This window comes from Bombus vosnesenskii, unplaced genomic scaffold (genome assembly GCF_011952255.1).
Source record: "Bombus vosnesenskii isolate JDL3184/JDL3185 unplaced genomic scaffold, Bvos_JDL3184-5_v1.1 scf7180000013355, whole genome shotgun sequence".
NCBI lineage: Eukaryota > Metazoa > Arthropoda > Insecta > Hymenoptera > Apidae > Bombus > Bombus vosnesenskii.
The window spans coordinates 1,686,278-1,712,082 of record NW_022882990.1 but is presented as its reverse complement, the minus strand read 5'-3'; the positions used below and the strand labels follow the sequence as shown (position 1 = coordinate 1,712,082).

The following is a 25,805-nucleotide window of genomic DNA, read 5'->3' as shown; positions in this document are numbered from 1 at the left end:
CATCAAGATGTGTATCAATTCCTTTACATACATGTGTATCAGTTCATATTACATACAGACATATACACGCACACATACGCTGATATAATTATAGATAATTCTTAATCTTTAAAGAAAGTTTATAATTAAAATTGAAAAAATGATTAAGAATTTATTAAAACAAATATACGGCATAAATTACAAATGTTATTTATCTAATAGGTGCTTTAGTAAAGTAATATTATCATGTGTTACAATGTCCATGTTCTTGATATTAATTTGAGCACGATCAACTCATTATGACGAAGTTCATGAACATACTAGTACTTTGTTGCAATTAATCTTGGTTATTAAGCATGGAATAAAGAAAGTGTGACGAACTAAAGGAACTTAATAACGTCATACCTTATTAACATGAGAAGTCTGAAATTAAGAAATGTAGACATTTCATCATTGTTGCCAATAATCACGTATAGTTTACTGGTATTTAAAAAAAATCCATTAATCCTAGAATATAAATCTTTGTAATTCTTTTGATGTGAAGTTTCATTCTTCGCAAATAATATATTTAATAATATAATTATTAATCAAATAATATAATAATGATGATAATAATAATAATGATAATAATAGTCGCCTATTGCCTGCCTATCTCGGTGGATTTTTCTTATTTGGTACTCCTATATTTAATCAAATAATGTACTCTATTATTAAAAGAAATTAAAATATAGAATACACAATATCGTATCATAAAAATAAACATCTAGAGAACGTCTTAAATTTTAGAAACATTTGTATTTTACGTATAAGAGATATTGATTTATCATTTTCAATTTATATTTTAATCCTTCCAAATACAGTATTATAAATTTAAAACCGGAAAATTTAATATCACATATTTCAAATCAATTGCATATTTAAAAATATAGTACTATAAATGTCAGATTTTAAATATCATTACACCTAACGCAATTATTTTCTGTGAAATGTCGAAAGAATATATCATTCTTTATACCATTCTGGTATCAGAATCTACCTACACGATTTAATTAATATTATTAATGAAATTTCACATGTCACTAGTTATAAATTACTATTAGTTATATCAATAATAATATATATTTTAATTATAATACAAATTATGTTAATGATACAAACTTTTACAAGAAAATTTCACAAATGACAAATTGTCAAATTATCTTATTTGACGTAAAATTGTAGAATTACGGAAAAGTAGCCTGTAGCTTACAACTTATTTTCCAAATCGTTCATTTTAAATTCTTCGTTATTTTATCGCACCGTCAATCACCCGTCAAGCAATCCTGTCATCATCTCCTACTAATGAGTTTAAATACTTCAAGTTCCTCCATAGTCTGCCACAAAATTTAATTCCATACATATAGATAGATAGATAGATAGATAGATAAATATATACATATAAATATATATACAGGGTGGTTGGTAACTGATGTTACAAGCGGAAAGGGGGTGATTCTACGCGAAAAAAGAAGTCGAAAATATACAATGAAAATTTTTTTTTTTTAATTTTTCCATCGAGACAACGATCTAGAGTGAGATCCGTTATAACGAGACGTGATAAAGTGCACGCGTACCGAGCGAAAATTCAAAGTTGATTTTCTCGAAAACAAAGCCTCAAACGAAAAATTGTTATTCTATATTTTCGACTTCTTTTTTCACGTAGAATCACCCCCTTTCCGCTTGTACCACCAGTTACCAACCACCCTGTATATATAAGTCCGTGTAAAAGCATGAAACAAGTGACAACATTCCAAAATGATATCATAACGTTTCTCTTACAAACTTATCGCACTATATCGATGGCAGTTTGAAAATGATATTGCAGTGTCTAGGAGAATTCTAGGCTAGGCTTTCATCTATCTATGCATACTTGTGATACTTAGGTGGCTCATGTGCATCGCGTATCGGGAACGGTGTTTACCGATCGCGTGGGTGTATGCTCACACATAATTGTACAGATGTCAAAGGTTCACTCGAATAACACAAGTTACCTTTCCAGATACTTTTTCGAGTGAATCATGGGAGTGGAAACGTTATATTGATTCCACTGACTATACTGTACTTACTTAACGTGTTTTCACTGCTGTGTACACACGAAAATAGGGCAACTCGGTGTAAAACTTTAAACGAGACGATCGTCTTCGTATTCTTTTTTCATATCTTCTTTGCGTTTCATTTTGTAGTTCAACACTTTTAGCTGGTGCTAATACAAATATTGGATTGTTTCAATTATTAGGACAGCACGCAACAAAGTGTATCGAATTAAATGTCATGATTTCATATGTATCGATTATTTGAAATACAAATATAATCACTATCATTAACGCATGAAAATGTTTAGTCGATGTCGAGGAATTGATAGAATCAGAAGCCTAAAATGTAATATTAAAATATATTATTATGTAAAATTAGAATATAGTGCACCGATAAAAAGAACAAGCTACTGTACTTCTTAAGAATAGAAGAAAGTAAAGCTTTAATCGATGAGACTTCTAAATTACTAGATTGTGAAATAAATTGTCACGTACCATGATCACTCAATGACTATAATCTTATATATATCTTATATATATCTAATATACTTTTGAATATAATACATATGCATTTTATTTTTTTAGCCATTCTACAAATAAAAAATTATATCTACTTTCATTTCTCAATAGCTTATACGCTTACTTCATTTTTAAAAATAATTCCAGTGTCCCGTGAATTAATTAAGTAATAATAAATTTAATTATACAGTAGAAATTGCTGTTTAAAACATTATCGAACTATTTAAAAGTATCATGAGTCATAAAAGATATATATTTCAACTCAACTGTTTTACATATATTATTGGAAATAAGTTGTACGAAATACTAAGAATATACAAAGATGTGCTAAACTATTCTGCAAAGTCTAATCTTCCTTGTGACATAAAAATAACTAAAAACAATCTATAATTATCATCTAACTTGCTCAATGAATTCCAATATATTTAGATTAGCCATTTATTTTTTATCAACTTAATATATATATATTGAAAATTTACACTTCACTTTTCGAACTAATATAAAGGAATCGTAAAGAAACTGCAAATCAAATATTAATAAAATCCATTTATCGTCGTATCATGTTTTCACTTAATTTTATTTTTCAAAAGGAAATAAGTAGGTATAAGGGTAATAATTTCGAAAATTGTATAACATATGTTTAATAATGTGGTATACAATACATGGAAATTTTAATATGCTAAAATCTGAAGTATAAAATGTACGAGTTACAAAGGCTTTTTCTTACCTAGCAGCATTCACCTTGGCACACATTTCTTGTAGTCGCTCGTAGACATTGCACCTGAAATGCGAATATGATACGAAAAAATCCTATAAATGAGTCTGTTGATCGTAAACTTTTATTATAACATATCTAGTTTCAATTCGAATAAGTATAAGTTTCATTCTATATCTCATTCAAGTAAAATTTTATATTAATCATTGACACTTACATAAACTCTAAAGATAAATCTAAATATTTACGAACATAACTAAAAAATGGAGCCTGCGTAGAGATTTACTTTATTCGCTAAATATTATAACAAAAACATTTCTTTAGATATTTTATATATTTTCGCATGTTACCTATATTGTATTCTGTATATTGTTGCATCTATAAATTTCCGGTAAATGTATAGATGTCCGCAGTATATTAATAATTATATCGATACAATTATTCTACATCACAGAATAATAATTAATATATCAGAATCATTAGATTTATAAATATAATATAGAAAATGAAATTTTGGTAGAAAATTGTTTTATACTGTCCACTTTTGTATTTTGAACTTACCCATACTTATCTAATTATCATTAACCCCATCGTACTTGCCGTAGAAACTGTACTCCAAACTTTTGTATAACAATAGAATTCAACGATCTGAGCAATCGTATCTTTCGTAGGAAATTTTCAAACGTATTTTAATTTTGTCCCTTATCGTAATTCCATGGAGGCAGAACCTTGAACGTGAAAGCCACTACACATTCAGTACGGAAAACAGGAAGTAAAAATCAGTTTTATCGTAGTGCTCGTTCCCCTCGCTACATTATCAGAAACGACCATGGACATAAACGAACTCGTTAGTATCGAGAATGTTTCGCTTCTGTTTGCATTTCGTTCCACCATTTCGCGTAAATTGCCCAAGGGTTGATCGCGAAATTGCGCGAGAAATTACACGAAATTACTTGCACATAACTATCGCAATGAACGAAAACGAATACGAGTGGCATTTAACGAAGCTCGACACCGAAAACGACCCTAATGCACATCTCTAATTGTTCACCGGCTAACGATATTACATTTCATTAGAATTGTCGAGAAAATAGGAAGAACGATCGAAACGTACGAGGCAGGTTTTCATGAAACACTGCCTCGTGGCAAAGGATCTCCTCCGTTGGAAGTTATCGAAGTGAAACGAGCGAACTTCCGGCAGATTCTCCAAGCAAAAGAAAGTGTTGCAAGCAACGGGTTGCTCGTGGAGAAGTTTCCAACGTGTGTGAAGGGCGCAGAACGAGAAAATCGCGCGTGAAAATGACAAAGGCTACTGGTTATACCACTTTCAACGTGTCAAATCGGTCCTGGACAGTGAGGAATCTAGCGCGACGTATCACTTCCAATTTATTCTTTGACTGTTGTGGTGCATCTTGTTATCCTAAATGTAGAAATCACATCGAAGAAGAATTATCAAATGAGAAGATTTTACAAAATGAAGATTTGGAGAGAAAAAAGGATCAGATGGAGATGAAACGAATGGCATCGGATGATTCATTGACAAAGAATGAAATTCCAGCAAACGTCGATGATAATCGCGCATTAATACAGCAAAGTAATTACAGACCGAGAGGATTGGAGGAAAGTGCATTAACAACTAATTCTATGAGTTCTTCGAGCAGTCCTTCGTTTGGCATAAAACGCAGTTTAACGATACTTTCTAAAACTAATAAAAAGAATGATTCTGACGAGAGGAAGGAGTTTGAAAGCGACAGTGAATCTTCCTTCGCAGAAATATTTTCAAAACATACGATTAGAAAATCGGACGAACGCAGGAATTTATCTTCGTATTCTGAGTTGTTTCCCAAGTGTCGAATACGAAAAGCAGACCAGCAGAAAAGCTGCGATAACAGTTCTGAGGATGGAATAAGTCAGTTTCATCGTGTTATAATTTTCTAATAATTTGCTTAGTTTTTTATTACATTCATTTCTTGTTCTCGGCTTAAAGGTGTACATTTTTAAATATGTAAAATGTTGCAATCATTAAACTTTGTACTTTTAACAGAGATACACAATTTCTTATTTTTATTAAAGTAGTTTAAATCTCTGTGAAGAAATTATTTTGTAGTAAATTGTAGATTCTTTCGTATAAGATAAGATACAAACAACAAATATATTATTTTCTAAAAGTAGCGAAACAAATTATTGTGATTTTTATAGAAACACTTATATTTCGTGAATTTTATATTTTTCTTGTATTCTTGCATTCCTCTATCGAGTGGAAACATAAATATCGTTCAAATACACGCGAAATTTGAAACGAAAACGAAAAACTCTTTAGAAAGATGAAGACCGGTTGGCTTATTAATCAATGATGTGTCTAATTATATTATTCGTATACTTTATGTTACAGATGATGGAAGTAGCTTGTCAGAAGCATGTAGTACTCCAATCATCGGTGCAGGATCACGATCAGGCTCTAGTCACACAGTGATCGATGTAGATGACATGGATTCCGGACTACATTCTGGACACCTTGCAACCCGTGCATCTTTGTCGAGTCTTGGAGTAAGTAGCAAATTTAAAACAGCTTTAAATCTAATGTGTTACTGGAATATTAAATGTTGAATTAGAGGCGAGTATATCTTATATTTGATTACAAGTACGACAAAAATATTTAAAAATAAAATTTTGTTTTATTTAAACTGATTTTATTTTTGTTTGAAAAATTTCCTGGGATGTCTGAAATATCAAATTTTCCTGGTTCTGCATATTTATAACTAAGGCGTCATTCTACGTGCTTATATCATATTACGTGTGATTCTATTGTGACGTAAAAATGTTTTTCATTGATTAATTTGTCCAAATAGTTTGATAAAACTCTTTGTTTCCTTTAATTGTACATTGCAAAATATCTATAAAAGAAAAGAAAAGAAAAGATCTACAACTAAAAGTAATTGGTTTGAAAGATTTGAAATTTGTCTTTAATATTATAAAATAACATGTATAGAAGAAATACTTTTTTAATATAGATGCACGTAAGCATAAATAAAAATTATCATCTGTCAAGAAACCATACTGTAACGATTTCCAAATTTGAGTTTCTTAAAGACGAAAACCTCTCTGAGAGAGGCTGTTAAAGGAAAAAGAGTTGTTAGAAAGAAGAAAACTTCCAATTCACTGTTATCCGCAATTCCTTTTCGTATATTTATCGATTACAAATTATCTTGCGTTGTTGGAATATGAATATACATAAATACTTAATATATATTTTTCAGGCACGTTCAGATTCTATGGCGTCGGTTTATAGCGGTGCTGGTGAAGGACGGTGCTGTCGCTCGGTTGTCGTCACAGGAGAAGTCGAATTCGCTTTGCAGTACGATTATAAGCACCTAACATTCGAGGTGCACGTAACAAAATGCAAAAATCTAGCTCCTGTTGACGTAAAACGCAAACGATCCGATCCGTAAGTAACGCATGACTCATGAAAGAAAAATCATTTGTCAGATTAATACTATCGATTACGTGTCTCGCCCAATATAATTAATCACTATATAATATATATAATTAAAAAACTAATTATCCTCTTACTTATGAATAGTTATTGCCAAATTGTAGGAGTTTTCAACACGTTAGTACATTTCTTTTCTTACAGACGTAATATATATCAGACAACGAAAACTACTCTACAATATACTATATGCACAACAGATTGAAATTTTTACAAATTTATCATAAAAATTAGAAATTTCTTTAATCGTATTACTTGGTAACAAAATATCATAAGAAAAATATAAGAATATCGTAAGAAGTTGGAATGTTTAGAAGAAACTGTATGATAGGATCGATATTTCAAATTTATTTATAATTCTTTGCGTCCTTTTTACAAATATTCCTGACTACTTTAGTATCGGTGAAAAGACAATAATTACAAAAGCATATTTTTCAAAAATTAAGAGAAAACAAGATTCATAATTAAATTGTAATAACTTGAAATATGTAGTGTTATTATACAGAGTGTTAAAAATATTTGGGTGATATTTATAAAGAGTAATTCTAGATACCAAAATAACGAAGAAAATTTCTCTACCAAATTATGTTTTAGATTCAGATATACTTGTCAAATTATAAACAATTTAATTTTGCATTAAAAATATCTATACACATGTCATCCATTTTATACCATTATACACATTTCACTGTCTTGATGTCTAAATGCCACCTATAAATATCACCTACATATTTTTTAATATTTTTATTATTTCAAAGGACCATAAATTCATAACATATTTTATACTGTAATATGTAGAGTATAGTCACAATAATGTATGTTGTAAAAGCAAAAGCAGTTTCTTCTATACAAAGGAAATTAAAAAATTTCAATCAAACACAAATTATAAAACATGACCTATAATTTATTATAGTGATTAATGCGTCTCTAGACGATCAATTTAAAAGAAAAGCAATGTAAATATTCTAGAAACATATTTCCAAAATTTTATTAAATTTATATCTCTATTGCTATAAAAATTATTTTTCAACGAACATAATAATTTAAATACAAACGATCCTAATATACACTTTATGTACATCGAGAACCAACAATTTCCTATAAAATTACATTCTTCTTTGATACGATCCACTTCAACAGATACGTGAAAGTATACCTATTGCCGGACAAGTCAAAGAGCGGCAAACGGAAAACTAAGGTGAAGAAACACACGTTGAATCCCGAGTTTAACGAAACATTGAAGGTAAGCTTTATCATTTGAGACCAGTCTTGAGCACAAATGTTTTGCCTGTTGCTCCGTTGTTCCTGCATGAAAGTTAGAGCTTGGATGGTTCGTCACCACGACATTTCAGTTTCATATGAGTCTGAGCGGCCTAGAAACCAGAACCCTGTGGCTGACAGTTTGGCATTCAGACATGTTTGGACGCAACGATTTCCTTGGCGAGGTTCGAATGCCCCTGGAGAACAAGATCTTCGACGATCCCACACCGAAATGGTATCCGCTTCAGGAACGAGTAAGTGTACGACAGCTTGTCTAGCACAAGTACGTTACCAAGCATAAATGTACGAAATGTTTTATTATTGCTGGAAGAGATACAAGGCGACTAACGAGAAATCTATTATTATTAAATATCGACATGTTTAGACTTTAGGGATAGGGGAGATGAAAAAAGAAACAAATAAAATATCTGACTATTAATTATCGTGAAATGCATTTAGCTTAAATCATCTAATATCTATTGTAAATTAAAAACATTAACTATTCATGCTTCTCCTCTATATCTCATAGTAGATAGAAAAATCAATTTTAATAATAATTAATAAATATTTACTAATTGCATATTTCTTGAAAAAATTTTTTATTTCTAGTAAGTAACTGAATAAAGATAATATTTCCCAATTTCCCAAAATTTGTTGATAATCTTAGCCTACTTTAATTTCGTTTTCGTAGTTCTATCTTGAACTACTATTGCAGTTTTTATTCCACTAATAGAAACAAAACTCGTCTTCGATTTAAGATTTATTAATTAGTCGAATTTTTTGATTCGCATTGTATCTCTTTTTCAGTAATTTTACACAATGCGCACAATTTTACACAATACAGATCATTCTAGATATAAAAGCGCGGCGAGAATGGGCCGGGGAAAGTAAGTCTTCGTACTGACTCAATTATTCTCCAGTATGTAATTAGAGCCTCTTTTTATTTGTTTTTATTTGCGTTAATAAAGCTAATTGACACACTTCGCGATAAGAATGCAATATTGCACGAGTTATTATACTACCTGGCAAATTATTCGTATTCGGCTATTCGTTTACATGCAGAAAATTCAAATTCGAACAATAGCATGAAGGAAGAAAGCATTTCTATGGAAATACGTGATATTCTTGCAAACTAACTTCTAACTACACAATTTTATGATGTATTTGCATGTGCAAGAACTAGAATCTTTGCTAGAAATCTCCAATTTTTATCACTATATAGTATTGCAGCATATAATTTTTTTATCGAATAATTAGTATTAAACTTTGCATATTTACTTTAATTAGTCATTCACTTCTTTTTAATTATTCGTGCCTTAAAATAAGAAGAATTATTCTTAAAATTTGAGAATACTTGAAGTATTACTATTATTAAAATCTACTTAAAACATATTGTTTGCTTTATTTTATTATCGTCTTGATCTTTAATTACTCCATAATCATTACTTATCGTACGAGAGACAATAAAACATACAGAGCATTATTCCTGTGTTTATGTTTCCCTTGTCTTTCATACGATAAGTTTTACAAAATTAAAGCTAAAATATCTTTTATACCGATCGTTCTTAAACACAAGAGTGTTACTTCTTTACTACAATACTTTTTTATTGAGAGTAAACAGACACGTCGATCGAAATATATCAGAATATCTAATCCCGTATAAAATATGTTGATAAACTTGAGAACTTAGAAACGAAAATCACGAATCAGACATCGTTCCGAGTCAATTAATTTTGTCTTGGTACATTTTTTTCTATCGATAAAATAAGCGAAACATCCCCTACAAAACAATACATATAGAAGTATTACACAAAAGAATTGCATCGTTCTTCCTGTCAAAATTTCTTGATACGATTCGAATGATTTTAAACAATAAAAATATGTTTCTCAATAATTATGTATTCAATACTCATTGTAATTATAAATTTTAGACAGAACCATTCGACGACCCTGTTGCATACAAAGGTGAGGTAATCGTCGGTCTAAAGTTCGTACCACCAGACCCTACACAACTAGAACGAGATCGAGAAATAGGAACAGATCGTAGTGCTTCTAAATCGAAGAAGAATTGGAGTCGCGGTGCATTACACGTGCTTGTAAAGGAAGCAAGAAATTTACAAACCAGAGCAAAGAATTCAGGAACATGTGATCCGTTTTGTAAAAGGTATACCATAATTATTAGCGAAATATCAATGTACAGTTTACTTCTAATTTCATTTAAACACTTAATTTCATCTAATTTTGAAAAAGGATAGTAAAGAACTAAAAAGAACTTCAACTATATATTTCACTAAACTAGATATATTTCTATAAACTAGAAGGTATATATAGTATCTTGATTTTTATAACCTACAATTTCAAGCTCTTAAATATATTTATTCCTACATTAAATTTTCTTTCTATGGTTTATACATATAAACTTTTTATTTCTATATTACAAACGTCATTAACAGTAAGTAAATATTTCCAATATTTCGAAAAGTACACAAAAAAATAGCTTCAGACCTCTAATGATAATGAATATATATATATATCATTAAAAAATGTATCAAAAGAACGAAACAAATTAATATTTTTTAATAAAATAAATGACAATTATGAATTACAGTCCACAATTAATTTTGTTTATATACGTCAATAATTCCCCTAAGTTTTGATAGTCATCACCTAGCAGTAAAAATTGATATAAATTAATCAAAATTAATAGATAATGATATTATGTTGGCCAAAAATCAGTAAATTCGCCTATCTTTACAAAAAATCGTGTAACGTATTTAAGGCAGAAAAAGCTACATGTTCATTATTATTATAAATACTTTCAGTTATTTATTGCCTGACAAGGGACGTTCAGGGAAACAAAAGACTGGAGTAGTTCGCAGATCTGGTGGTTCACCAGTATGGGGTCATACTTTCATTTATAAAGATGTTAGTCTACAAGAACTAGCGGAACGTGGACTGGAATTGACAGTCTGGGACCATGATCGTATTGCTAGCAACGAATTTCTAGGCGGAGTTCGATTCAACCTTGGCACAGGTACATATCACCACAGCTCAAAGTACTCTTATACTTTACGTTTTACTATAATTTTAGTATTTAAGAAACTTATTATATAATTTATTAGAAATTATTTGGAGACTATCTTGAAAATTAGTGTTTTTTGAACCGTATAATATAATAATTAGTTATTCACCCCTTTTTCGAGAATATAATGGAATAATAAACATTTCATTTATAAAACTTCAAGATAATCTGTATTAAAAATTATATTCATAACATGCAATTTTGATTGAAAAGATATTTTCATGTAACAATTTTTAAGTAATTTATGATGTTATACATATCACCCCATATACTTCTGATTCTACTGAAGATTTTTACTTGATATATCGTTCTATAGCATAATGAAAACGATCATAAATTATTATGATTCATATATTATGACTCATATGTACATTATGGCATGCTATGAGAAGCATGTTAATCTTCCATCTCTTTTTTCTATTTAAAATGTAATTTTCAACACTATGACTTTTTTTTATAAACGAAACACACAATTTGCATTCTGAACACATTTCAATTTTTAACATGTTTTATAATCTATGTACATGTATACTAAAGCTAGTTAGTTCGCTGTTTAGTTAATACATAATAATCATTGATATAAGACAAATATAATATCTCATGTTCGTATCTAATACTCCAAAATTGATTATTAATACATATTATACATATTATACAATATACATATACTATTACTAATACTATATTTTAAGATATTATAAAGGCACACAGAATACCACAACATTTCTCTTATGATTTTTATACAGACTTCTTATACAAATTTTATAAGGGATCATATAAAGAATTTGCAGTATTAGATTATCAGGACTTTACACTATTAAATAAATCGTAGTTAAATAAAAAGTATTTATTAAATAAATCGATTCCACGTACTTGTGAGAACCAACAATATTTAAAATATATCTTATTCTTCATTAATGAGAATATAACACTGCATGATTATACATATAAATTTTTCAATTTGAATAGTTATAGAGGTAGTTAAAGAAATTAATTAAGAAATTGATATATAAAAGAAATTAATCTTTCCAGGAAAACACTACGGAAAACCAGTTGACTGGATGGATGCAACCGGTCGAGAGCTGTCGCTTTGGCAAAGCATGCTTGAAAGGCCTAACTTCTGGGTCGAGGGAGCCGTGACCTTGAGGCCAAACTTGCATAATCACGGGAAAAACAGCAACTCCTAAGCATGTCGTGCCCTCTTAGTGATTTCTTTTGTACTTAAGTGACATGTTCGTTCGCGGACCTTATGGGTCTCCATCTCAAGGAAGCTCGAAACGCTTCGGCCTAGTTGAACTTAAATATATACGTATCATGTATATACGTGGTAGTGCAAGCACACTACACATCGATTAGTTTCAAAACAACTTTCGAAAAAAAAAAAAAGAAAAAGAAAAAATAATCAGTGCCTTTAAGGCCAATGCGGACGCGTTGCATTCTCTTCACAGGGCACAGTCTATAATTTAGACTCTAAATTCTGCGGGACACAATACCACATGTGGCCGTCAAGAGGTACTAACTCTGGACATATGCGAACAAGTTCCAAGTAATCTAATCTTGGTTCTAAAATTAGTACTTACCACTACTCCAATCTAATTTGTAAATGTTCGTAGCTGCGCGATAATTAGAATTTCACTTCGCAGTTTTCGTTTGCTTTTGATATGTTACTTTGTAGGTATTGTTTCGAACTATGTTTCTCTTTTGTTTAGATTGCTGTAGATATGAAAGATCATACTTTATACAATTTTCTTCGAGTAATTTTTCTTTGTACCACTGTATCCTTCTTGTACGTTTTCGTTACTTTCGTTTCCTTTTTTGTTTAGTCGCTTTCATTACCTTTCTTCGTTATCACCTGTCACTTTTTAATCTCCCATTTTGTTTTTGTAATATCCATTCTTACAGAGTAAAACAAATTCTAGCGAGGTGGTCCACATCGATATATCGACGTGCAAAATTCGTGCAATATTATGAAAAGGCGTGTCTCGTTCTTCTCTTCGAATAAGAACTTTTTTGATGATAGCGGAATAAAATTTTTTAATCGCGGCCATCCGTCCAATCGCGAGGCGTGATGACTATTGAATATTTATCATACATGAGTATCCTTCGTGGCCAAGCATATTATCGAAAGTAGGAAGTAAAACTTGAGTAAGTAAGGCCTCGTTCCAAACGTGCACATTCTTGGAAAATGGCTCGTCGATCGCAGCAATAGAATGAAATTTTAATAATTCTATCCTTCAGCGAACGAAAAGAAAAAACACAAACGATATATATATTTTATAAAATATATTTTACTTGACATTAATTGAAGAATAAAAAGTTTTAGCGTTTGGAACGTGGCTTGCATTGTAGACACTTTCCTTTCTTGGAGAGAAAGATGCTTCCAGTGTGTACAATACTTGAAACGATTTCTCACGCTGAGCATTGCCAGACCGATGGAACGGTGTATTTAAGGAATTAAATATGACCGGTTCCCATTCTATAGAAATATATGTAATCATATAAATGTTATATTTATACAGTCACGTACGATTACACAATATACAATAAGCCATGGGGCTTTTGATCAGTTGTTCGGCAACAGATGAAAATCTTAAATAGAATAAAAAAAAATCAGTGTTTCAAAAAAAAGAAGCGTATGCCAATAAAGAACGCTTATGATAATACGAAACATGTAAGAAACACTGGTACGCGTATACTTCCTTTTAATACTAATTGCATCCGGAATGAACCGAAAGGCTGACGTAATCGTACTTAATTATTACAATGCCGAGTTTCCGGTTTATTGCATATAGGCAATTATAGAGCGTAACATGGATCGTTTAAGTATCTATCCGTAAGGTTCTTCCTAAATACAGGGTTAACAATTGAGACTATTTTAAACTGCCTTCGACGTAAGTTCTCTCCTAAACACGTGTCAAGGAACCGAGTATGAAAATTCGTCAATATGCCTATAAAAACGAGGGTGTCAGCTGGATGAGCTGTATTTGTTCGCTGTTTGTCAGAAAAAAAACCCGATTTGTTGCGCATAGAAAGTATTGTTGCAAGACTATGTTGTGTACGTTTAAGGACCAATAATATTAAATTATGATAATAAAGTCAATGAGCAGGAAGAAAGAACCGAAGTGTTGGAATTCATGACACGTGCACGTTTTCTGTTTCCGTTCGAGACTGTGTCACGTAACACTCGGATCGAATCGTTCGATCAATTGAAAAGGAACAGAGATACTAATTTGGACATTTATTTATACCAGTGTACATGATAATAAAATTTTGTATGTTTACTCATGGTGAATTTATATTTTATTAGATGTGTATATATATATATTTATTTATTTATTTATATAAAAAATTAACATCTAGCAGATAAATGCGTACGAACGCGATTTCAGGCACGTAGATGAGTTTTTTGGTAATAAAGAAGAAAAAATATCGAGAAGATAAAAAAATTGTGCATCATTTCATTCAGTACGTCTCTATAAGCCTGATCGCTGTTTTTATCATTAATTGGAAAAAAATTATCATAACTTACATTCAAAAGTTAGTTTGACTTACTAAATGGGAATTCAAAGATCGTTATTTGAAATAAACCGATTTCCTTCCGAATTTTTTCCTGAGTAACGGTATTTACACTTTCCAAATGCTCCTGAAACAAAAATATTCTTGTTGAAACAAGTTTGCAGAAATATTTTAATTTACTCTTAGATAACGTAAATAGACTGAAACTGAATAATGATACTGCATCTAACATTTCGTAAAAGAAACTAGGTATTTAAAAGATAATGTTTTATCGAAGAATTAAAACTGAAATTGAAATAAAAATTAAAATTGAAGTATAAATGATAGATAAAGTAAATATTTTACTTATAAAATACTCTAAATATAATTTTGTTTATACAATTTTACGCACATACATTATATACACTTTAGACTTGATTTCCTAATCAGCATTTTCATAACACATTTACTAATAATAGAAGTACGTTCAAACACTTACTTGAGATTTAACAGGATAAATACATTTATCTCTAGTGTTAAGATTAAATCAGTTCTACGCATTGTTAGTTTTTATATAATAAATATTTTACTCCATTTCTTTCTTGAGTGAATCATTTCTTCATGAAATATCATTGCATATTGAACTTCATTGGAATAATTCTTTTACAGAAGGAAATGCTTAAAAAATAATAAAATATACCATATAAAAATCGTACCTTTGTGATCAAGAGGATCGCGAAGTGACCTTGGCAAAGGCGTATAATGAACATTGAAGAAGATATCGTCTAACTCTTCCATCGCATTCGGAAAGAATTTCGGTGACAATTCTGGGGCTAATTTCACAGTCCTTGAGAATTTACCTCGTCTTTCGGCATCGTTTCGTTCATGTCGCGTTACGGGACGTGAATCAAGAAAGCGAAGAGTCGAAGGTAATACGTATATCGCGTACAGCCTGTAACGATTATAATCCTCGTCGTCGGTTGACGTTGGGTTAGTCAACTGATCGGGACATCCTGGATTGCCAAGCAGGCTTACATACACCACATTTGGACAACATTCCTGTATCCTTCTCAACGCGTGGTCTATGTCTGTTATCTACAAAATTTTTCACAATAATCAAACCAAATCGTATGATGATAGGAATGTGAAGTTTCAGTACTCAAATAAATTGGATACAAAAGATAAGTACATATAATTAAAAGGTTGTACAGAAACGTAAAATATTTGATTAATATATGTCTTATAGATATCAGAATATAGATATTCAAATAAACAATATTACAGATAACATTTATATATTAATAATATCTTAGATGGAATGCAAGTTGCATCAATGAAATGCGGACAATACGCACAAATAGGTTTAGCAATATTTAATTTAACGTTTAACGACGATCGAAATAAATCATATAATTAGTTTAGTAAAAAATTGTCAATATTCATGTAGAATTACATACTATCTAATTTAATATTTAATTTATATTTAAATGAGGTACCATGTAGTATAAAATTAATTAAATCCTACAAAACATATAAGTACATTTTATTAATATATATGTCATAATTTTATAAATTAAGACTTCAGTTTATTTTATAAAAGCTAAACTTATTGTTATTATTTCAAGAATACTTATTTATTATTCGTTAAATTAAAATTCACAAAATTCAATTTATATGATTTTAAATAAACATTAAAATTACTATAATATTTTATAAAGAGCAATTAAGTAAATTTGCAAATAATATTCAAAAAGGAATTGTTAAACGTCTAAATGTTAAATATTTCAACATCAAAATTAAAAATATAAATATTGAAAATTTTGTTATTTAAAACATAGCACGGTATATTGCAATTTGTAATTTAAAATACGGAATTTTGTTTCATAGAATTTTGTATACATTATACATAATTATGTAATATATATAATATAATAATAATATATATAATAATAAATATAATATATATTTTTTATATATTAGTTTTATATGTATATATATAAAGTCATAGTTTCTTCAAATATTATACTTGGCAATACTATATATTTTCAGTTCTCACAGATTATTGCTTATGATACGACTGTATCGTGTAGTAGCACAGTGGCGAAATATATCACACAATAAATACATAATACTGAAAATTCACAACTGGCATTATTTATAGCTGTAACAGGATAGTATAGTTATCAAATTAATTTGTAGCTCTTTTATTTATATCTATTTATCTATACTATCCTAATAAAGAAACAGCGCAACGTTTATTTGTCTGTGCTGAGTAGGCTCAGAAACTATTGCACCGATTTTTCGAATTTTGTTCTGTTGCCTCCTTACATGCCTTTTTGTAATTTAACTTTTTCGGAGTGTTATAAACTACGTAATATTGCAATGTCTTATCAGTGGGCTGGGAAATAAAAACATGCATCTAATTTTCGTACAGAAATCGGCCGACGTAACACGGCCAGCATACGTTTCGTGTGGGTGATGTGGTTCGCGATGTTTTGTCAAGTGACGGAAATACTGTAACTCCATATACGCGATAGTATCAGCCGTTTTGCAACTATTTAATGAAGCACAGCGCATTCTGTGCGTGATACGCATGCACAGTACAAAATGTGCTGCATTTTGCGACCAGAGACCTTTCCACGTTGATTTTACTTTCAGTATAATAATTTTTTATTTTATACACATAAGTTTGCTACCAGGTAGTGATTATAATTTTATATTTTATGAAGTAATATTTTGTATATATATACATATGTACAATAATGAACAATCAATAAACATGTAATTAACTAAATATAATTAACTAAACAGATTTAAACTCGCTATTTTGAAATAATAACGGATAAATAAATATGTCCGACTCTAAGTACAAAATAAATGCTAAATACGAATAGTAAATGTTTTTAATTAATTGGCTAATTTATATAAAATACTACTGTTGCTGACGAAAATATGTTAATATGCGTCCTGATTACATCACCGCAACTTATTCACAACAAGGTGAATGGCATAAGTGTCATCGAACTAAACATTCTCGATGACATAAGATACCAAAAGTAATATCATCGATACACGTCCGGAATTTTAATCAGGGTGAATCAGTCACAAGCTATTCCTTTAAGAGTTTCCTGATCGAAGTGAGTACAGTTAATTCAACAATGAACGCAAACATTTTATGTTACCTTTATCTTTTGCATATTTTCGGAAAACGGACGAGATATTGTTAGGAATCTGCATACATTCGGAAATTTGTTCCGAACCGTTACTCAATACATAAGTAAATACAATTTACTTGAATATTAGCACATATTCAAATAAATAATTAATTGATTTGTTAAAGTACATAAATCATATTGCGTTTTATTAGAAAAATAAGCGTTTCTTTCAAGCTATATATTTTGAACTTTTCCTGTAATTTCCGTAGAAATATTTTCAATACATATCAATAAAACTTCAAAGTATTTAATAAATTAGGCAAAATAAATTCTCAGGTTTCATTCAGAACTGTTATCTTTTTGTAAAAAAAAAATATAATTCACACTGGAAATGAAAAGTAAGATAATATCAAAAAGAAGTTCATCCTGTAATTAAGCATCGAATTGTCCACACATAATATTACTATAAATAGAAATTTATTAACATTTGAACGCGCTGAAAGATAAATTTGTTGTCATACATGATAACGAGCACGTCACAACATTATGCTAAAATCTATTGAAATGTATTTGATGAATGTTTCGAAATAAAATTTTAGTGAAATAAATAAGAAATTTGTCGATAGACAAATGTATCACAAATTATACATAAAACATTTTATACGTAATTTATTGTAAACGAAAATGCTCGAAAATAGAATAACATAATTAAGATTATTAAGTACATGATATAATATGTTGTCAATACTTTAAAATTTGAAAAAAGTAGTTTTTACATTAACTACTCTCCAACATCTTTCTATATTCAATATTTTAAGTCTTGTTGATAATAAGCATTTTTTTATAACGGATAACAGTTTTTCTTTCAGCAATTCTATGAGATTTAAAGAACATTAATTAACGTTTATTATTTACCATTCATCAAAATTGCGTAGATACTTTTGCTAACTATGTACTTAAGTATGTATGTAAGTACATACTTACAAGATAACATAGAACGCCATGCATATAAATAACTGACTGGCCTGACTAAAAAACTAAAATAGAATATTATATTTAAAAGATCACTGAAAAATCATTAAATCTATAATTCTCACAACATACAATCGTCAAGTAACTCGTGTTTATACCATAAGTGACAACTTTAATATAACAAAATATTGTCTCTAACACAAAAAGTAGCAAAAACAAATAAAACAAACCTTGTTATTATTTATACTGAGTGTGGTCAAACTTGGTATACAAGGTAACGTCTTTAAGTCCCGCAATTTATTATTGTCGAGTATCAATTCCTGTAGTCTGCAGAAGTGTTTAACAGAGCTGATAGAGGTTAGTTCATTATATGACAAATCTAAACTCGTACAATCATTACCAACGACACCCACTAATCCTCCGGGTATCTTTTCTGCTCGTTGTCCCGTATACCAAGCCTAGATAATTGAAACGACGTGTAAGAGTTTGTATATAGAACAAAGTTCACTAAAAGAACACATCAATTGTCTGTTAATAATAATATACGTTAATTACCCGCCCACGTCGTACTGTCAATGCACTCCTATTAAAATCTTGTTGACTCCGTTCCGCCATCTTGCACGTAAAGTACTATATGATGAGAAATTATCATTAAACAATAAGAATGACAATACTTGGCAGTGGAGTCGCCATTACGAAGATATTTCTACCAATGAGTACAATATACAACACGGCTCGTTGGTCTAGGGGTATGATTCTCGCTTAGGGTGCGAGAGGTCCCGGGTTCAAATCCCGGACGAGCCCGGTGGTTATTTTTTTTAATTATTTTAATTATATTTCATTATTCATAATACATAGCTTCTCACGATATACATAATATAATTTTATTAAAAGTAGATTATCGTTTTTAGTATAACAAATAAATAGTAAACAAAAAGACACAGGCAATATAGATAATAAATTATATTTCTATATGTATATATTCTTTTTCGTATAAATTTTACATAAATAATTATTATATTTATTATTATATATTATTTTTTTAATAAAATAGTTATTTTTGTAAATCATATATGCAATTCATACTTCTTATTCTGAAGTAACAAATTCATATTTCATATTCCAATATGTACAATTTTACATCAAAATAACAAATTTATAGATATATAAATATACAATTGAAGTAATATCCAGAGAAAAGGCTTAAAATTCTATATATATATTAATTAAATGTTATTTAATTATATTTTAGATTTTTATAAATAATTTATATATACAAATAAAATTAATTATCATTACTTCATTTGAAATCAGGTTCTATACATACATATATCTTTTTATAATATAAATTTTGTATATCAGAAATTTGTTGTGTTAATAAAATGAGAGGAAGAAAAAAATTTTAAGTAAAAATAAAAAAAGAAGATAAAACATAGTTTACTGCTTTAAAATCTGTTACTACTCAACAAATGATTGATGCAAAGAACCAATGATGTATCATATTCGTCAGTCAATATACTTTTGTAAGTAAATATAATTAAAATGAAAAATAATATCATTTGGAAGTTTTTGATATTAAAAGATAGCAAAGGTTAGAAAACTGTATGTTAAATGACAAAATTATTGTCATTGTTTTGTGCAAAAGTAGGTAAAAGTAATACGTAGAGTTAAAACCTATAAATTAATGTTAAATATCATGTAAGTTTATGATATTCCTTAAAACATTTGCCTAAACACAAACCAGGATTATCTCTACAGCCAGAACAGTAGTAATTAGTTTCTTTCCGTAAACCATTGACAGTGCATTGTCGACACCTTTTCCGTTTTATCTTTTTATTTTCTCGTCTGGGTAACATTTCAGGTAGATGTTCAGGTTCTAGTGAAATAAGACATATATTTTTCTAGTAATTTTCAAACAAATATTATCAATAATATTCAGACGAAAGTTTTCATCACCTCCATTATCTTGTCCTAATGTCATTCTGCTACTTTCACTATCAATTTTATTGTAATTTACATTGCTGTCTTGCATATTATCATCATCATCATTATCATTATTTCCTATGATGATTTCTTACTTCTTTCATTTATCTTTTAGTGGAAGGGCATTTTCATTGTGTCTATAAATCTCTATGTTCCTGGTTGTCCTTTCGACATGATGTTACCTCTCTTTAATAGCGTTTTAAATACTTAATGATTAATTTCATTATAAAGTGTATATGATGCATCATTGGTCGTATTGTGCAAATAGCCCAGAATTTTAGGACGTACATGGTACATCGTTGGTTTTGAACAAATTAATCTATTATAGGTACTCCATTTTGTATATATTTATTATACACACATATATATATCAAGATTTTTACTATAATTAATCTTTTCTAATTTTGTTTTAATTATTGTTTAAGCTAATAAATGTAGGAGGGGAAAAGTATTCTAAATAACAATCTCTATTAATTAGCCTTTCCTCTGAATATTATATGTATTTAAAATATTTTCTTATATTTTAGATATTATACTTCACAATATAAAATCATTCAAACCTTTGTTTAACTTTTTAGGCCTATGTACCATATTTGTGGTTCCTGTTTTATTCTTAGTTATTTTCTTGCTAGTTGTATCTTTGTCTTGCTGTTTATTTTCAGAATGTATACATTCTGTGCTCTTGTGTATAAAAGTATCATCATGTTTACACATACTGTTATCATCATTCTGAACAGAACTAATAATATTCTGCTCCATTTTGTGCATGTCATCAGCATCATTAACGCTGCTACTGCTGTAATATATCAGAAGTTAGATAAACTTTTGTTGCAACTTTTTAAATTTTCTGTAAAGAAATAATGTTTTGCTCAGTAATACCTTGTAGATTCTCTAGGAATTGTACTACGTTTGTATAAATTAAGTTTATTATAAAAATTCACCATGGTTTGGAATGCATTTGTGCAATCAATAATACTTGGATTAGAAATAGTTATTTCGAACTGTTCCTCTTTAAAAGGTTTTGTTTCAATATTCTCTGTATCAGTTAACAAAGCATGAAATCTTATATTAAAATTATATTTTTAACATAATATGTCAAAAGAAACATACTTCTTATTAATTTTGCGCCTTCTGCTTTATATTCAGCAATTTCTTCATCTTTCCTTCTCATTAAATCTAAAAGAAATTTGTGCTGATGAATAATTTCCATCGATGATATACATAGAGGTTTAGTTACAAAATCCCAAAAATCTTCTGATGTTCCTTTTGTTAAATTTAGTTCAAATTTCATTAAACAACGTTCTACTTGAACTTGCAACTCGATATGTTCCACAGTTGCATTGATAATATATTTTGACATATCATTCAAAATATTTAATATAATATCATTATAATCAAGAGTTTCAATATTTAAAAGTCGATTTAACTTCTAGAAGAAACAATTAAATGGAATTTAATTCATCTTATTTCATAATAAATAATACATTAAAATTACTCAGAATGTAATATAATGTTATAAAGTACATATTGCATAGATATATAATTACCCGACATCTATCCAAAATAATTTCTTTTGTCAATGTATCAATCCATATTTCAATAAGATTAGTTAGGAAAACTTTAATTATGTCATCTTTTTGTGTAACAGAAACCATGTAAATATCATTATTTATTTTTATGTTATTCCATGTATTGTGTTGTTTATATTCATCAGAAATCATGCTGTTTGTTTTTATTAATAGAGTAATGGAAAAGATTAGAATATCGTTAGAAAATTGTTGAAGCATAAATCATAATGCGTTTTAACGTGCAAAAACATAACCTATCTTGCTGTATCAAATGTTTCAGTTTCTTCAAAAATGTCTGTACTTAAATTACAGTTTTTCCGTTCTGATAACGTACATTTTTCTATACATTACATACTATAAATACTCGTATGTTTTTTTTTACTTGATAAGATTTAAATACATTTTGCACTATTACATCCACCAAACTATCGCTTTGCAAAATATCTATATTTATATGCATAGTGTATACATATACAAAAACAGATAATAACTACGCAAAAAATATTAAAGAATAATATTTACTAAATGTAAAAATAAATAAAAATTAACTAAAAGTACTAAAATTAGAGGAAGTAGAACAAATTTAAAATAGTATAAAAATATTTATTATATAGGAATATATCGAGATATGAAAAATAGAAAAGTTATACATTTTTTTTACTTTTTTTTACAATTCGGATATTAACTGTATGAAACTTTGTATTCGATATATTGTTAACTGTGTTATAGTTAATAAATTCTCCTTGTTTAATTTTGTTTTTCGCGTTAGCCTGTAATTAGAAAGTGATAATTATAAATTATAATCACGTTACAGGTTTCGTTTCCAAAATTATATTATTGAACAAACCATTTGTTGTGATTCATAAGGAAAGATAGACAATGTTTTATGTTTGGATTGTTTCGATTTTGAAATTTCTTTCCAATTAGTAAATGTAACTGGACTATGGTTTTTTAATTTTAACTGATTTGTGTAGTGTTTATCATCACTGAATCTTTCGACTATGCCATGTTTATGTATGTCATCACGTTTTTTTAATTTGGGGGTTAACAATTCTTTTGATGTTTTTTTCTTTCTCATCATTAAATGATTACAAATTGAAGAAATACTAGTTGATGTTGAATTTGGAGTGTTTGTTTCCACATTCCTTCGCTGAATGGACGTGTCATGTTCATATTTTGATTTCATATTTCTCTCTTCAAGTGTTGGATGACCTTTATCCAAGATTCGTGTTTTTGCTACATACATATGCATAAAACTTTTATTTTTGTTTAAATTTGTTACAAAATAATTGTAATAATTACAATTTTTACTGTGCAATTCCTTCGTAATATATTTGCTTTTGAATAATGTATTGTCAAAATCCTTAACAACTTGCTCAGTCATACACTGGGTTTCAGCATTACTAAAAAGTCTCAATTTTAAACAGAGATTACCTTTACTATCTACATACTGAGATGCTATTGCATGTTTTGAAGCAGCCTATAAAATATAATGACATATATAAATTATTTTTCTGTATTTTATGTGAATTAAATATTCACAAGTTAAGACAGTTACGTTATATTAAAAAAAAATCTAATACAAAAATAGTTATATACACACATTATTGCTTATATAAGAGTTTTATGTATATTTTGTGTATATTACTTTTATTAAGTGTATATAAGAATTATAAATTATATAACAAAGTATTTACAAATTACATACCAAATTTTTAAGAAGCTGATGCTTTCTTTGATTTTTCTTTGGTAAATGACTTAATATATCTTTTGTATATGTAGTTATTCTATTTGCAATGTCAGTTAAATCATTGTATTCTTTCTTAAGATGCTTAATCAGAGTTTTTGTTTGAGGAAGTTGTATTTCAAATGTATTCTGCTTTAAAAGCATACATGATACACCTACATCTTTTACTAAAACTGCATCAGAGCATTTGCTGTCACTTCTATTGCTCCTATAAATAAATAAATAAATATATATATATTTATATTATATACATATATATTTGTAAGCATTAGTTATATATGTACCTAATAAGTAAAGTAAATAGTTAAATATAAACAAAATATAATAACAGGTGTAACCTATAATAGGGGAATTGGCAGGTATCATTAATTGTGGAATTGCACATCTTATCAAAAACATTATTTTCCATTAAAACTGTGTGTCTGTATGCATCTTTATTCATACTATTAGTGGAATTATAATTCGATACACCCATTAGAGCAGTTTGATTAGTAGCATTTCTTTCCGGTATTGTGGAAACGAAACTTGTAGCACGTTCTCCAGAAATAGCAGAATGTTTCTTCATTTGCGGTATAATGTTAATTGATGCATCTCCTGCTTCCGGAGAAGCAATAAGAACACCCATCTCAAAGTGATGATTAGTAAATTATCCAATAATTGTTAAATTACATATAAATATCAGTTTTACCGTATGTATAAATTTATATCTCTCAATACTGTGTATGTATATCATAAAGAAATAAAAAAAATGTTAATAAAGTGATTTACAATGAAACGCTATATATACATAGTAGGTAACCAAATAAATAATAGTAGCATAATAAAAATAGCATTATAAATTACCGAAACTCTAAATCTTCTTTGTCCCATTACTGAAAAACACAGGCATGTGTAATGTTTGTATCTCTGCTGGTTTTTAGAAACATCCATTACATTACAAAATCTCAAAGTTACCAATTAATTTTGAGACTTTAACGCCTGAAGAAGGTTATGTTTATATCGTTCAAAATGTATAACAAAATAAAATCTTATTTTTTACAGAATTAAGAACATAATTGCTGTGTTCACATTGATAGTACAATTGGGAATTAACGTAACTAATATACTGTATAGTGTATAGAAAATATAAGTCTTTTTGCTTAATAAGAATTTATAGCAATCGTAATAGACATATATTACTGATAAAAAAGAGAAAATGGTGTATTAGTAAAAAACTTCCTACAATGTATTTAAATAGTACTTAGTATTTAAAACTTTAAATAGTAATTTCTCACTGTAAAGGAGCACATATAATGACAAACTACATGTTATCTTTTATATATTATGATTTTTCAATGCACAATTCCAATTTTGCTTGGCTTAATATATGTTTTAGTTTCTTTATAAAAGTACAGCTATAGGATCTTGCTGATTTATAGTATTGTATATTTCTCAGGTAACATTTCTTCATTGTAGAAATGAAAATTATTTTACTTTTATATTTACTTTAAGACTGTGAGATTTACAGCTATTTTTTAAAAGTTATATATTCTTGCATATAAAACAATATTTATATTTACAGTTAAAATTAATTTTTAAATCAGTTTAAATATATTTATATAATAATATATTATATAATTGTATATTAACAAAACTTTATTTTGAAGAAAAAGAAGTGCTTTTCGAAAAATGTAAAAAATACATGACATTTATATATTTCTAGAATATTTTGTTTAATCGACTCCTGATTACACATACAATATAGGTATCCATTTACTACATGGCTTAC

The 25,805-nt window shown here is 28.6% G+C and overlaps 4 protein-coding genes and 1 non-coding gene across 9 annotated transcripts in view; 2 read left to right on the top strand and 3 right to left on the bottom strand.

The window, feature by feature from the left end:
• The window catches only part of LOC117237080, a 76,814-nt gene extending 62,416 nt beyond the window's left edge, over positions 1–14,398 (top strand). Inside the window, 7 exon segments of the mRNA XM_033500694.1 lie at positions 5,678–5,832; positions 6,543–6,730; positions 7,916–8,018; positions 8,128–8,289; positions 9,967–10,199; positions 10,858–11,069; positions 12,150–14,398. Coding sequence (XP_033356585.1) covers positions 5,678–5,832; positions 6,543–6,730; positions 7,916–8,018; positions 8,128–8,289; positions 9,967–10,199; positions 10,858–11,069; positions 12,150–12,304 — 1,208 coding nt within the window. The 3' untranslated portion in view covers positions 12,305–14,398.
• On the bottom strand, positions 12,815–19,439 carry LOC117237079 (leucine-rich melanocyte differentiation-associated protein-like). 2 transcript variants are annotated; one of them, XM_033500693.1, is made up of 5 exons: positions 19,295–19,439; positions 18,970–19,197; positions 15,329–15,707; positions 14,670–14,760; positions 12,815–12,969 (listed from the first exon to the last, which is right to left on the bottom strand). In XM_033500693.1, the coding sequence occupies exons 1-4, from the start codon at positions 19,352–19,354 to the stop codon at positions 14,681–14,683; spliced, it is 747 nt and encodes a 248-aa protein (XP_033356584.1). In that variant the 5' UTR covers positions 19,355–19,439; the 3' UTR covers positions 12,815–12,969; positions 14,670–14,680. The 2 variants fall into 2 exon arrangements, with proteins under 2 accessions (XP_033356584.1, XP_033356583.1); XM_033500692.1 differs by lacking the exon at positions 12,815–12,969 and having other exon boundaries at positions 14,341–14,760.
• A 32-nt stretch (positions 19,440–19,471) lies between these two features.
• Trnap-agg lies at positions 19,472–19,543 on the top strand. The gene has a single exon. It is a non-coding gene; the product is annotated as a tRNA-Pro (tRNA).
• A 469-nt stretch (positions 19,544–20,012) lies between these two features.
• On the bottom strand, positions 20,013–22,753 carry LOC117237078 (non-homologous end-joining factor 1-like). 3 transcript variants are annotated; one of them, XM_033500691.1, is made up of 5 exons: positions 22,270–22,753; positions 21,833–22,151; positions 21,602–21,758; positions 21,283–21,515; positions 20,013–20,615 (listed from the first exon to the last, which is right to left on the bottom strand). In XM_033500691.1, exons 1-5 carry the CDS (start codon positions 22,507–22,509, stop codon positions 20,434–20,436), a joined length of 1,131 nt encoding a protein of 376 aa, XP_033356582.1. In that variant the 5' UTR covers positions 22,510–22,753; the 3' UTR covers positions 20,013–20,433. The 3 variants fall into 3 exon arrangements, 2 of the variants coding, with proteins under 2 accessions (XP_033356582.1, XP_033356581.1); XM_033500690.1 differs by having other exon boundaries at positions 21,283–21,518; positions 22,270–22,752; XR_004493943.1 differs by having other exon boundaries at positions 20,477–20,615; positions 20,696–21,518.
• A 134-nt stretch (positions 22,754–22,887) lies between these two features.
• LOC117237047 lies at positions 22,888–25,444 on the bottom strand. 2 transcript variants are annotated; one of them, XM_033500630.1, is made up of 6 exons: positions 24,881–25,444; positions 24,376–24,753; positions 23,999–24,245; positions 23,593–23,770; positions 23,138–23,526; positions 22,888–23,060 (listed from the first exon to the last, which is right to left on the bottom strand). In XM_033500630.1, exons 2-6 carry the CDS (start codon positions 24,660–24,662, stop codon positions 22,935–22,937), a joined length of 1,227 nt encoding a protein of 408 aa, XP_033356521.1. In that variant the 5' UTR covers positions 24,663–24,753; positions 24,881–25,444; the 3' UTR covers positions 22,888–22,934. The 2 variants fall into 2 exon arrangements, with proteins under 2 accessions (XP_033356521.1, XP_033356522.1); XM_033500631.1 differs by having other exon boundaries at positions 23,138–23,770; positions 24,376–24,662.
• Positions 25,445–25,805: the final 361 nt, after the last annotated feature.

What these genes read in the sequence shown, in the direction of transcription:
- LOC117237079 (XM_033500693.1), bottom strand. Translation starts at nt 19,354, where the DNA reads ATGGCGGAACGGAGTCAACAAGATTTTAATAGGAGTGCATTGACAGTA. An exon ending in TGACAGTACGACGTGGGCGG is followed by an intron (nt 19,198 to 19,294) that starts GTAATTAACGTA and finishes TCAATTATCTAG; the next exon opens with GCTTGGTATACGGGACAACG. An exon ending in TCAGTATAAATAATAACAAG is followed by an intron (nt 15,708 to 18,969) that starts GTTTGTTTTATT and finishes AAAATTTTGTAG; the next exon opens with ATAACAGACATAGACCACGC.
- LOC117237078 (XM_033500690.1), bottom strand. Translation starts at nt 22,509, where the DNA reads ATGCTTCAACAATTTTCTAACGATATTCTAATCTTTTCCATTACTCTA. An exon ending in AGGCGCAAAATTAATAAGAA is followed by an intron (nt 21,759 to 21,832) that starts GTATGTTTCTTT and finishes TAACTGATACAG; the next exon opens with AGAATATTGAAACAAAACCT. An exon ending in GCCTAAAAAGTTAAACAAAG is followed by an intron (nt 20,616 to 21,282) that starts GTTTGAATGATT and finishes TTATTTCACTAG; the next exon opens with AACCTGAACATCTACCTGAA.
- LOC117237047 (XM_033500631.1), bottom strand. Translation starts at nt 24,967, where the DNA reads ATGGATGTTTCTAAAAACCAGCAGAGATACAAACATTACACATGCCTG. An exon ending in AAAGAAGATTTAGAGTTTCG is followed by an intron (nt 24,663 to 24,880) that starts GTAATTTATAAT and finishes CATCACTTTGAG; the next exon opens with ATGGGTGTTCTTATTGCTTC. An exon ending in TGCCAATTCCCCTATTATAG is followed by an intron (nt 24,246 to 24,375) that starts GTTACACCTGTT and finishes ATTTATTTATAG; the next exon opens with GAGCAATAGAAGTGACAGCA.